The sequence below is a fragment of the Poecilia formosa genome, unplaced genomic scaffold, assembly GCF_000485575.1.
Source record: "Poecilia formosa unplaced genomic scaffold, Poecilia_formosa-5.1.2 Scaffold118, whole genome shotgun sequence".
Taxonomy (NCBI): Eukaryota; Metazoa; Chordata; class Actinopteri; order Cyprinodontiformes; family Poeciliidae; genus Poecilia; species Poecilia formosa.
The window spans coordinates 786,741-799,675 of NW_006800057.1; the positions used below are offsets into that span (position 1 = coordinate 786,741).

A 12,935-nucleotide genomic window follows, 5' to 3' on the forward strand; every position below is an offset into this window, starting at 1 on the left:
ACTTCAGTTCTCTGGAGAAGCTTATCAAAGTCTTTGGTGGTGAACAGAGGCGTTCTTTGCTTTGGTCAGAAAATAAGTCTTTAAATTTGAAGTAATACGGTTATGAGGGTAGAAAGTACAAACGTAACTACAATACCGGGGTATGTTAAATAACTTTTTGAAAGGCAAAAACTATCAAAGGCAGACATGAAGACAAGGCCATGAGAAGTTCAGCCTCCTTTAAGAATGTTACAAAAGCAGAAAGACATTCCTATAGAACCTTTTCCTGACTCTTCCACTCTCACCTGTGGTCCTGTTGGTCCAGGTTCTCCCGTTAGACCTGGTTCCCCTCGGTCTCCCTGGGCGCAAAGTGAAACAAAGCATTGTCAGAACTACACAACAGATTCAACAACAAGAAAAAAAAAACTACAGTGTCATGTACTTGCCTTGATACCTTTAACACCAGGCTCTCCTCTTAGTCCTTGGGGGCCTTCTTCACCCTGCCCAGCAGACGGATAATTATTCAGAAACTTCAGTTAGAGGGGTGCCACACTAGTGGTGCTGTATGTTTGTATGCTCATACATATGTGTCCAAAGATGGATGGATACACACTATGTTATTTCCTTGGGACAAATACAACTATTTTCAAATATAAGCCAAGACACCACAGTCAGTTTGCCTGATCAAGATGTTTGGATTACTAAATATGTATAAATATGCAAAATGAATTCATAAAATGTTAACAGCTTTTGCTTTAACTTGGATTTTTTTTAATCAAATTTACATGGCAACACGTGGTTAAAAAGTCAGAATACAGCAGCAGTAAAAGATTTGGTTGGTATGATTAGCTATTCAACAAAAAGGTAATTCTGTTGGTTTATCATTCCACTGAATGATAAACACATTGGCAACAGAATTACCTTTTTTGCACAGTATTTCAAAAATCATAAAAAGCCACCTGTTTCACCTTAGAGCTTTTTGACTGTAGACAAATTAAGAAATATACTTTGGCTGCTTTTACCAGGAACATTTAGGCTCTCTGTATTTGGCAGTCATTATGTTTTTCTATGTGTTTTTGATGGTGCAACAACAGTTTTAAGGGCAAAAGAAAATAAAACTCATGCCAAATGTCTGCACAGACTTAACAGTACTAAGAGGGTTGAAGTTACTGCGTTTACAAACTCAGCCAAAATGGGGCGTTTTCATTCCACATTTTCTTTGATATTCTAATAATAAAAACATTCCAATTTGGGAAAGAAAGCAGCTGTTTTGAGAATTCAGTCAATATAGAGTATAGCTTACATAAGCAAAAACAAAAAGAGAGAATAGGGATTAACAATCAATATGCTAATTTGTGAATTAGCATAATGTCTGCTATTTTTCTAATCATAATAAACACATGAGACCTTCATGTTGGAGCTGTTAATTTAGTTCAGGATCTGTCAGCCCTGTGAACATAAATTAATTAATCTTAACCTGGCTAAACTAAACTTAAAAACAGGTTTTTTTCTAGGATACACTGGCAACAAGCTAGCTCTAGCATAACACCTTAGCTAGCTGATGCAGGAAAACAAGCAGTGGTTTAAAACTTATATGAACAACTTTTTAAAAACTGAAAGTTTATGTTATTGTTTTGCTAACGTGGGAACAATTTTTGGATAATTACTGTAGCCTGTTCAGTAATTTACAATATTGGTGATGCTGACGATTTTATTAACATGGAAGCAACCACCAAAGTTTTCTTCAGCATCAGTCCAATAAAGGCAGAGAATTTGGAATGTCACTGAACGTGTACTAATTTTTGTAATTAAAGTCAACAGTTTATGTCAACGTACACTGAACAGGACAATATACTTTATTGCTGACATTCATTTTTGATTATTTTATTAGCTATGACTTATAACAAATTTAGATACAGGCTGAAAATGCTATGTCCATAGGTTTGCAAGGAATCTCCTCTAACCACAATCAAAACTCATAAATATAAAGTAGAATAGCATTACTTTTATCCCTGGAAATCCAGGAGGGCCGGCTTCACCAGGTTTACCTTCTTTACCCTGAGGACAAAAACAAGTTGATATAATTTTCATCACATTTATTCAGTATGTGTCCTACAGAATGGAGGGAGCAACCTGAGGAAAATAATTGTGATGAAAGTGATCGGCACTTACAGGCTTACCATCAGGTCCCGGTGGTCCTTCCCTCCCTTTTTCACCTCTGAAACCCTGTAGCATTAAAAAATATCATGTGATTGGCAGAAATACTCATTGACCACAGCTTTATTTTGTCAGCTACGCCATGAGCTTGTCTTTAGGAACCTACCATTTGCCTGTCAGTCAATTATTCACTGTTGTTGTATGTTAGACTAACAACATTTTATGTGAATCCATTTACATTAAGCTTGGGGTAAATATTCTTCTGCATAATTACTATTACATGATTTTCTTTATTGGTGTTTTTATGCTAAAGCAATCAAAGCAACATTGTGTGTTCAGTAAAGAAACCCTGTGTTGGAAAATACATATTTCTTTACCAATATAGTTGAATATAGTTGTTCCAATAACTTCGATTGCCACATTGAAAACATATGGGCTTTCATAGCATGTCGTTATTTTTTGATATATGCATTAAACAGTGAAAATAAAAACTGAGAAAACTCAGCCGCCTGTTTCTTGGTGTAAGTTTAAAAAGGCACAAATAAGTGCCTTGGTAGTGCATCTGGTTGGGCCGCTCTCATTTTCACCGAATGAACAAAGACTCATCAGAAGAGACTTATTACAACCGAACCTCATCACAGATCATTAGTGGAAAGCAGAAGAACGCCTTGATATGTTTAGTTTTATTTTTGTTGCATGATGTGCTAAAACCACATCAACAGTCATTTACATTTCCCCGTTTCCTGGTTTTCATGTGCTGTGGGATTTTTTGTTGTTGTTTTGTTTAGTTTTTTTTTCCTGCCCGTTTTCATACAGCACATAACAGGAAATTAGCATCCACCATATATGCTATATGATGTGGGCAGACAATAATTGTTTAATCAAAAAAGTGGAAAAAGAAACAGCACTGTCAGAGCCTGATCTCTTTGTTTGTACAGCCTACACACGCACACACACATTTGATTTCATCAGAAGGGTAAATGTGGGGTCATTCATCAAGCGCCTCTGTATTTGTTTGTGTATTACCATCCGTCCTGGTGGGCCACGCTGCCCTGGTGGGCCGAGGGCACAGTTGCAGTCTTCTTCTTCTTCTTGTTCCGGGGTGGCTGTTCGATTCAGCGGACACTGGAGGACAAGGAAACGTTCAGACAAATCAGTCACATTTCAGCAGCTAAGCATTCTAAGACTCTGCTCTTGAAATGTCTTTGTTAGAAATTTGATTAAAGTTTTCAATTATCATATTTCACAAGCATAAATACCCATTTTGGTATTTTAATTATTTATTCAATAGTGCAGTTCTGCAGAGTAATAATGCAAAAATCCAAGATTTCACCTACACAAAGTGTAGGTAAAAGATCATATCTTCACTTTGCTTTACATAAGCATCATCAGAAGAACTGGAAAAAGTTCCTATTGCTGCTTGTTTTTAAATTAAACTGTAGAGCACTTCCCATGGTTTCTGGATATTATTTTTGTGCTGCTCCAAATGATTGTGCAAGTTCTCCTTTTTGTTTTGTCTAATGATATTAGATCTATATACTGTATCTTCTACTTATTTTCAGCACATTTTTTTTTCTATTTTAAAAATTGTTGATGCTTTTTTACTTTGTGAATTTGTCTCTTGCTCCGCCACTTGGGATTTGAAGGGGCAGTATTATGTGTATTCCACTCACATAATGTAATTGTATAGTACAATTAAGTATATATATTACCTTCAGTTATAGAAATGTCATAGAGCTTTGGAAGTCATGAAGAGCCCACTGCACTAAACAACACTGAAAACCTCCTGGTTATTCCANATTTATTTTCCACCAAGACAATGACCCGAAGCATCCGGTTAAAGATACATGGGGGCAGGAGTATTTACTTTATGTTAAATACTTGTGACATTTTTTTGGGAAGGGAAATGTTGCAAAAGCAATACAAAGTGTAAATTATTCAAGGTTTGAGTATATTTTGTAGGCGCTGTATATGGTAAAAAATCTAAAGTGTTCCTGCCACATGTCTAAGTCACAGCCATTAGATCCTCCTCAGTGATTCCTCAGCTTTATCTCACCATAGTGTTGTGGTTATGCCCCGTGGTCACCTACAAACTATATGTGCCCAGAAAAGCCCCTTAATGGAAGCCAGGAATAAGCCTTATCAGATTCCACAACCAGTTCAACTGGATCCCGCACACATTAAAGAACAGCAGCTCACCCCCATCACACAACATCATTCCAAGAAAACATCTTCGCCCTGCAAACACAGGCCGGATTGTTCCCTTAGTCATTCATAATTGTCCCCGGCTGTTTATCTACAAATTGATCTTGGAAGGAAAAGTCACAGCAAAGCTTCACACATGCTAATCACAGATGTAAAGCAAAGTTTATTATCACTATTATTAGGATTTTATATGGCAGACCAACAGCATGATTTTGAAGTGAATGACTTAAAAATGTTTACAAAATTGTAGTACAAATCTGAAAAAGTCTAGCTTGCATTTGTATTCAGCAATCTCTACCATGAAACATGGTGGTAGAAGGACCATGTTATCAGGAAATTTTTTTTATGGAAGACGGACGGAGATAAATACAAAGCAATCCTGGAAGAGAATCTGTTAGGGACTCCAAAAGGCTTCAGACTTGTTCAGAAGTTTACCTTCTAGCACAAGCGTCTCCAACTCTAGTACTCTAGGACCGGTAACCTGCAACTATTTGATGTGTCTCTGCTTCCACACACCTGAGTGAAATAATCAGGGCATTAGTAGGAATATGGAGAACATGACTGAATACTAAGGATGTAATTAAGCCATTTGATTCAGGACTGTTTACCAAGGGCACATCTAAAAGTTGTAGGACACTTCACCCTCGGGCACTGGAGTTAAATACCCCTGTTCTACTAGAAAAACCATGAGCATACAGCCAAAACCACAAAGGAAGAAATTACATTAAGAAAGTTAAAGTTTACTTTTCACCATTGTAGTACAATGGTCAAAAGCAGCTGGAAGTGAAACAAATGTTGCAAATTTGGTACCAAGAGGACAATTAGGGTTGAAAAGACCCTTAGTTTTAACATTTGTGTTGTAGTTATAATCTGTTGTTTTGAATTATCTCCATGTGCTTGTCATAGTTGTTTCTTAGTGTTACCGCTCATTTGCCTTTAATTGCTAGGTCTGTTTTATGTGTTATACTGTTTTATGTGTTATATGTGTAAGACAAGCCATGTTTGTCTTGGTTGGCATCATTTCCTTTTTCCAGATTTTTGAAAAATTAGCTTTTTCATGAATTTTTGTAAACTATTTTGTGCTAAATTTAAGCATTTTTTTTTATTTCTGTGCCTTTGTCCTTGGGCTTTACCATTCGTTTGCCTTACTGACAGTTGGGCTGAAAATAAACCCACACTACCATTTAAAAATCATGTCATGCACCATTTTCTGTTGTTCTATCACATAAAATCTTAAGTGCTTGTGGTTCTTATGTGACAAAATTTAGAAAGGGTCAAAGGGTATTTTGCACTTTTGCAAGGCCTTGTTTTATTGGAAGCAAGTTAGCAACAATAAAGCACAAGTATTGGGAATTGTAATTAGACACACTACTTTGTGTTCCTTGGGTTGACCTGTATTCTGCATTGGCTGTTGCATCCAACTTGTCTTGTCAGGCTAATGCTGTGTTCAAGCTTCATTTACGGAAAGAAACCATTTACAGACCTCGACTGTGACATCCTAGAGTTTGTAGCAAATTAATTACTGTCTTGCTTGATCCTTGCTTTGAAACAATGTTCCAGACACAAAATATATTCAATTGTGGTTCCTGGTGTTTTTTTTAGAAGCCTGTATTTTTTTATTGACATTTGTTTATAGAACTTAAGCTCCCAGATGTGACGATGTTTCAGTTTTTAAGAGGACATAATCGTGGACGGGGATTAGTCTGCCTTCACACAAGGACAGCGTCACACCAATTTCTCTGGACTTGTCTATTTTCTCTTGTTCTACACATCCCAAGATTTATGTCCTGTTGTCATTTATTGGGCGGTGGTGGGCGTCTCGGCTGTGTAATTGTGAGGTCTGCCGCTTGCAAGGGCTTTATATGTGCGTAGTGCGGTGAGACACTTCAAAAGAAAACAGACTCCAATTCAGTTGTTTCCCTCTAACAAACATACTGAACGCTGCATTTAACATTACAGAAGAAGAAGCTCTGTGTCTGTGCAGAAGGCTTAAACAGAGACACAAGCCTCATGGTCATGTTTGAGGACGTACAGAGAACACATACAGACATACAGAGATTGGTTCATGTCAGCAATGTCAAAACAACAACAACAACAAAAAAAAGCCATCATTGAATAAATTGTGAGTTTTGTCTGACTGATCAATCCAAAACCTCCTTTTCTGGTGAAGGAATATTTTTTTGGATTCATGCTTCCATAACACTTATTCCAAATTTTGATCTAAATGCTGCATGTGAAATCAAGACCAAAAGGATTAGACAGGAAGTTCAGTGACCAGCACCCCTCCCGACCTCTCTAGGGACGAGGGTGTACAGAAAATGAATGGATGGATGGATGGATGAGGAAGATCAGTGGTGGTTATGGTGTGAACCCAAACCCCAAACACAACATATAGACCTCCTTTTTGCTTCTTCCAGATCCTACGATTTGGTGGTCTAACAGCAGCTTAGAGTTAAGCTGAGTTTTATTTTTAGGTGGCCTCTGAAGTCTCTCGCAAATTGCAAACACAGAGGTTAAAGATAACCCAACATTGACTTTCACTTGCTTTGTTTTGATTTCCATCGTTTGTCTGCACAAGTTGGTAATTTTGTTGATAGTAGGTCATCATTCAGGGGTTCAAAAGCAAGTTTCTCATTTTAAACACCGAAACCACTTACTGTTCTCGCAGATGACAATTATACATTTCCTGATTATAGGGAAGAAATGCGAAACGGTATCTTTGTCACATCAAACTTCACACCTCCCCAGTTGAGCTTGAGCTTCTCCTAATCACAATTATAAACTCTGATAATAACAGACCTAATCCTTCATCAAAGATATGTTTTAATCTTCACTGCCACGTCACTCTCTTGTTTGCTGGAAATTTGCCTTATTGTGTGGATGCTAAAATGGACCAGGACAATGATTAGAGGCCACAGTGACAGACTGAAGCCTATCACAGTTTATCTAACTGTAGGCCTCATTAACATGCAATGGAGCTGTCACGGATGACAGAGAAGAAATCTTTTACGGAAGGCCGGCGATGTTTCCCCGGGCGACCACACCGCGTGCTAATTTGGTTCACATGTGGATCTTTATTTTGTTTTCTTATTATCACTGACTGCTCACTCCCTGCAGGCTCCATGAGATTTGTACTTCTGCTCTGCAGCATAAGCAGGACTGTAGACGTCTCTTACTTTAACAAATATTTAACTCTATGCTAACTGGGGAGTGTAGAAAAACTTCCTTGGGTCATTAGAATACCCAGATTCCCAGAAAAAAACCGCCTGCTGAGGATATGAGCTGTTTGTTGTGCTGACTGGAGACGTGTGAACACAATCCGACTTGCTTAGCCGCTGATTAGGGAAAGCAGGAGAAGCCATTTCCATTATAAATGTGCATCAAACTTTGTCTATGTTCTGCCAATGTCGAGAAAAAACACAATTTCGCAAATGTGGTGTTCCCACTGAATAAGAAATAGTTAAACTCATATAAGTTCATTAAAAACCTGCTGGGCCATCTTCCTCCCACCACTTCCTGTCATCTTTATCTTTTCCACCAGCATTAACAACCAGTTGTTAACACAATATATCTATTTTAATGTCATATATTATATAGTTTCAGTTTTTCAATTGTACTTACATATTTGCACTAGAAATTAAGCCAAAAATACTTAGTAAGATTTTGTGTTTTTACAGAGTGGCACATTTTAATGCAACTTTGTGTTGTTTGTTTCAAAAAAAATAAATACCTAGTATGGTTTCTTTGTTGTTGTTGTTTTCTAACACACAGTTAGCAGCAGTGAGTTGTCATTCTATATTAACTTCACTTCATAGAAACATACACACACAAACGCAGCTGTTGGAGCAGAACACTTCCAGATTCTTGGGGAAAACAGTTTATCATGATAACAGGAAGGATCTAAAATTACTAAGACAAAGTTGAGTTCAGAGAGGACTGCAAATAGCATCACACACTTGCTTGTTGGTGGGCGTGCTCACATGCTTGCAGATGTGTGCTTGTGCTCTCTCATTTAGCTTGGGCGAAGTTACCACAGGAGGACTTCTCATGTAACCTATAGTTCAGACTCACTCTGATCATGTGGTATTAATGAGTGACAAGCTCATTGTTTTACGCGATGACACTGGTGTTTTGTTCTTCCGTAGTTTTTCTTATAAAATAATATTAACTTGTAAGTGTTTAGCTACTAGTATTGCTAAATTTCCTTTCCCCCAGAACCCAAAGAACAAAACTATGATAATTAGCAGGATAAACTATTTTTGCAGAAGCTCTAATTTTGGGTTGAACTACGTAATTGTCAAAACAATGTTTAAAGATGTAGAGATGTGTTGCAACGTGATGGGACACGTGCAAGAGCCCGCCTTCCATCTCCCTGATGGAGGTTAAAAAAATCTGCTTGTTGACGATAGCTAGCATTGGTTTTAGCTGTCAGGTTGTCAACGTGAAGCTCTAAATCTTAAATGTACGTGTGATGTAAAAGAAAGAGAGATGCAGTTCTTTACTACTATTTGTCGCCATAATGGCAACTAGATGACGAGGTCCAAGAGTGTCACATTTCACAGGTCAGGAAAAAGTTCTAATTGGGGAAGAAAAAAAAAGCGAGGGAGAGGGAAATAGGTCAGTTATGCTAGCTTGACTATGATAAACGTAACTGAGATATGTTAGCTAATCAACCACTGCTGTGTTCAATCACTTATTAATAATTACAAAATAAACATTATGCCTGGAAACATAAAACTGGAAACATAAAACTGTAACAGACTGAATGTTCTGGTCTTTGTGTGGGAAAGGTTTTTGCGCTTTTGGTGTTGAATCTTGATACACTAGTGGAGCTGTGGAGCTGCTGTTGCAACGTATTGCAATAGCAATAAGTTCCTACAGCAATAAGTTGCAATTTATGTTTTTGTGTGTAGCACAGTCAACACAGAGAGCAAAAAAAAAACAAAAAAAAAGAACACGACTGGTTTTGAGTTGTTCTTCAATGGTTTTTCTGCATTTTCTTTATTTTATTTATTTTTTTTTTTTTCCTGCTGCGGGGCGCTCCACTAAATTAATAATCCATACAGTCCCAGGTTCGTTTTGTTATTGGAATTGTTCTACCATATGCCATCCATATTTTTTAATGGATGGCAAGTGAAAGAATCCTCTTTTGCCCTCCAATGTTCTTTGCATGCACAAAATTGTAAACTATAACATGCAGCGTGTCTATACATTCACATATCTGTTATGTTTTTATATGCGCATCTCACACTTCTTCTGAATTAATTGTTTTAATAGAGGACATATGTTATATAATTGTCTGACTAAAACTGAGTTGTCTTGTGAAAAGAATTGCAAGCCAAAATAATCCAAGTCACTAGAATAAATATGGTACACTCTATATTGTGTCCAATCTAAACAAACTTTTCTGTACTGACCTTCTGTCCTGTTAGCCCTGCTGCTCCATCCATACCTGGTGGTCCTGGTTCCCCCTGGTTGGAGACAAAAACGCTGTTAGATACGTCCAGCTCTGTGAAACTAGGCTAGAGATATGGAGGGCTAAAAGAGACAAAATTGAAAAAATACATCAATAAATCAATAATTAAATGTACCATGAAATAAATATATTTAATAAAATGTTTAAATCATTTACATAATAGGTAAATAAATTATTAAATGTGCCATTAAATGATTAAAATACAAAAATGTAATAACATATGTAGATAAATAATTAAATATGTATTTACTTATTTTATGGTTCTTGTTTCTGCAGCATCACCATAAAATAATTTTATCTCTCGACTTCAGGCATTAAAGTCGAGGGCGGGTTTGTGGGCGGGGCTACAACACTGATGAACTCCACTTAGCCTGATTTTTTTCAGAGCATCTTACATTATCTGTCAACACTATGTAAGATTATCATAAGATTCCCCATGACTCTATCATGGAGTCTGAATGACTTTTATGTTGTTCATGAAAGTCCTCCATTACAAGGTATTGGAGCTCAACAGATTGGTATAAGCCCCGCCCATGAACTTTGATGGGCGAGTTTGACACATGAAATTATTACAACTATTGACTTAATGAAGTATTTGTTTTATTTATTTATTTTATTTTATTTTCATTTCAACTCTCCATATAGTCCTGGTAATTTAGACTTTTTTTCTATTGCATTACTTAAACACATTTAATCAAAATAGTTTAATATTTATGTAAGTTTGTATCTTAAAAGTGCTTCTGCTTCAGTTCAGCTTCTTTGTCAGATCAGCTTAGCCATACCAGTTAATGCTGCTTTTTTGCAGAAAATGCAATTTTGTTCAGTTCAGCTTCCATTTTTTAATAATTATTTAATCTCACCTTAAGACCAGTTTCTCCTACAGGTCCTGCCTCACCTCTCTCTCCAGGAAGTCCCTGGACAAAAGGAATAAAAAAAAAAATACAGAAACCAACAGACTTTTATGGTGAAGTAGCTGTATGAAATGTATCTTGCAATTAGCTAAGTCTTACAGTTTTGAAATGCTGTCAATTTTGTCTCTTTTAATAATATACATATTCCATAATAATCAGCAGCTTTAAGAAGAAGCAGCAATCATTATATGTCCTCAAATGCCATCATCAAAATCATTGACATCAAATATGCTAGTGAATACTCCAGTTATTATTAACCAAAGGCAACTCTGAACAGAACTTGGAGGATTGATTGACCTGTGAAGACACCGCTGCAGCAATCCACTAAAGGTAAACAGGTGCTGGTGTTAGATGTGTGTTTTGCTTTTGGCAGAGCAGTTTTTCTGATTCATGACACCGAAAACATTTGTTGTGAATAATTTCCACCCACATTTACTCAGACAGAATCCGTCCGGTTTGAAGAGATCAAGACGCTACCAGAAGATTCTGGGTTTGCCAACAGAGTTGACTGAGGTTGCAGAACATCTTGAGATTCCCATTGTGTTCAGCGGGTGATTTCAGAATTTCATATTTTTGTTTGGCAATATCATTCACTCCAGCATGTATGATTAAATGCTCAATTGCAGGGTGATCATTAATAATTGATGGGACTATTCCTAACATATCAAGCATAACATCATGGGGTTGGCAGAGCATTTTAACCTCTTTGTTTTACATCTACGATTCTGTTATTTTCTGGTTTCTGGTTTACTTTAGGAGGAACCTGTCTGGATTCTCAAACCTCTTGTTGATGTTTGAAGTTGAGGTTTCCCTCGTAAACTCCTGCTGAATTGCAGCAAACCTGTTTTTCAGTGGAATTCCACATTGATAACTCCTGTTGTTTGTTTTGTTCTCGGTTCCGAGGTCGAAGAGGGGACATCTGGGCTCTGATGTGGCCACGCTGTTTTGTCTAAGTGCAGGGTTCATCCTGTAAAGGTTACCTCAGACCTAAAGGATGGGTTGTCATAGTGCCGAGTCATTGTCTGTCAGTCCTTTCATTATTTTGAATCATCTGTAAGGTTGTCTCATGTCCAAATCCTGCCTTGACCTCAACATTAACCTCAAGTCAGTGAATCTTTGCTTCTATCACTTCAGTTCTCTGGAGAAGCTTATCAAAGTCTTTGGTGGTGAACAGAGGCGTTCTTTGCTTTGGTCAGAAAATAAGTCTTTAAATTTGAAGTAATACGGTTATGAGGGTAGAAAGTACAAACGTAACTACAATACCGGGGTATGTTAAATAACTTTTTGAAAGGCAAAAACTATCAAAGGCAGACATGAAGACAAGGCCATGAGAAGTTCAGCCTCCTTTAAGAATGTTACAAAAGCAGAAAGACATTCCTATAGAACCTTTTCCTGACTCTTCCACTCTCACCTGTGGTCCTGTTGGTCCAGGTTCTCCCGTTAGACCTGGTTCCCCTCGGTCTCCCTGGGCGCAAAGTGAAACAAAGCATTGTCAGAACTACACAACAGATTCAACAACAAGAAAAAAAAAACTACAGTGTCATGTACTTGCCTTGATACCTTTAACACCAGGCTCTCCTCTTAGTCCTTGGGGGCCTTCTTCACCCTGCCCAGCAGACGGATAATTATTCAGAAACTTCAGTTAGAGGGGTGCCACACTAGTGGTGCTGTATGTTTGTATGCTCATACATATGTGTCCAAAGATGGATGGATACACACTATGTTATTTCCTTGGGACAAATACAACTATTTTCAAATATAAGCCAAGACACCACAGTCAGTTTGCCTGATCAAGATGTTTGGATTACTAAATATGTATAAATATGCAAAATGAATTCATAAAATGTTAACAGCTTTTGCTTTAACTTGGATTTTTTTTAATCAAATTTACATGGCAACACGTGGTTAAAAAGTCAGAATACAGCAGCAGTAAAAGATTTGGTTGGTATGATTAGCTATTCAACAAAAAGGTAATTCTGTTGGTTTATCATTCCACTGAATGATAAACACATTGGCAACAGAATTACCTTTTTTGCACAGTATTTCAAAAATCATAAAAAGCCACCTGTTTCACCTTAGAGCTTTTTGACTGTAGACAAATTAAGAAATATACTTTGGCTGCTTTTACCAGGAACATTTAGGCTCTCTGTATTTGGCAGTCATTATGTTTTTCTATGTGTTTTTGATGGTGCAACAACAGTTTTAAG

General features: G+C 37.2%; 1 protein-coding gene across 1 annotated transcript in view; it reads right to left on the reverse strand.

The window, feature by feature from the left end:
* LOC103143964 (collagen alpha-1(XXI) chain) overlaps positions 1–12,935 on the reverse strand; it is a 56,790-nt gene that overhangs the window by 22,414 nt on the left and 21,441 nt on the right. Inside the window, exons 15-23 of the mRNA XM_016675617.1 lie at positions 12,281–12,334; positions 12,140–12,193; positions 10,678–10,731; positions 9,759–9,812; positions 3,163–3,261; positions 2,152–2,205; positions 1,984–2,037; positions 426–479; positions 285–338 (exon numbers count right to left, since the gene is read on the reverse strand). Of these exons, the coding sequence (XP_016531103.1) occupies positions 285–338; positions 426–479; positions 1,984–2,037; positions 2,152–2,205; positions 3,163–3,261; positions 9,759–9,812; positions 10,678–10,731; positions 12,140–12,193; positions 12,281–12,334 (531 nt within the window). The remainder of the gene's footprint in view (positions 1–284; positions 339–425; positions 480–1,983; positions 2,038–2,151; positions 2,206–3,162; positions 3,262–9,758; positions 9,813–10,677; positions 10,732–12,139; positions 12,194–12,280; positions 12,335–12,935) is intronic.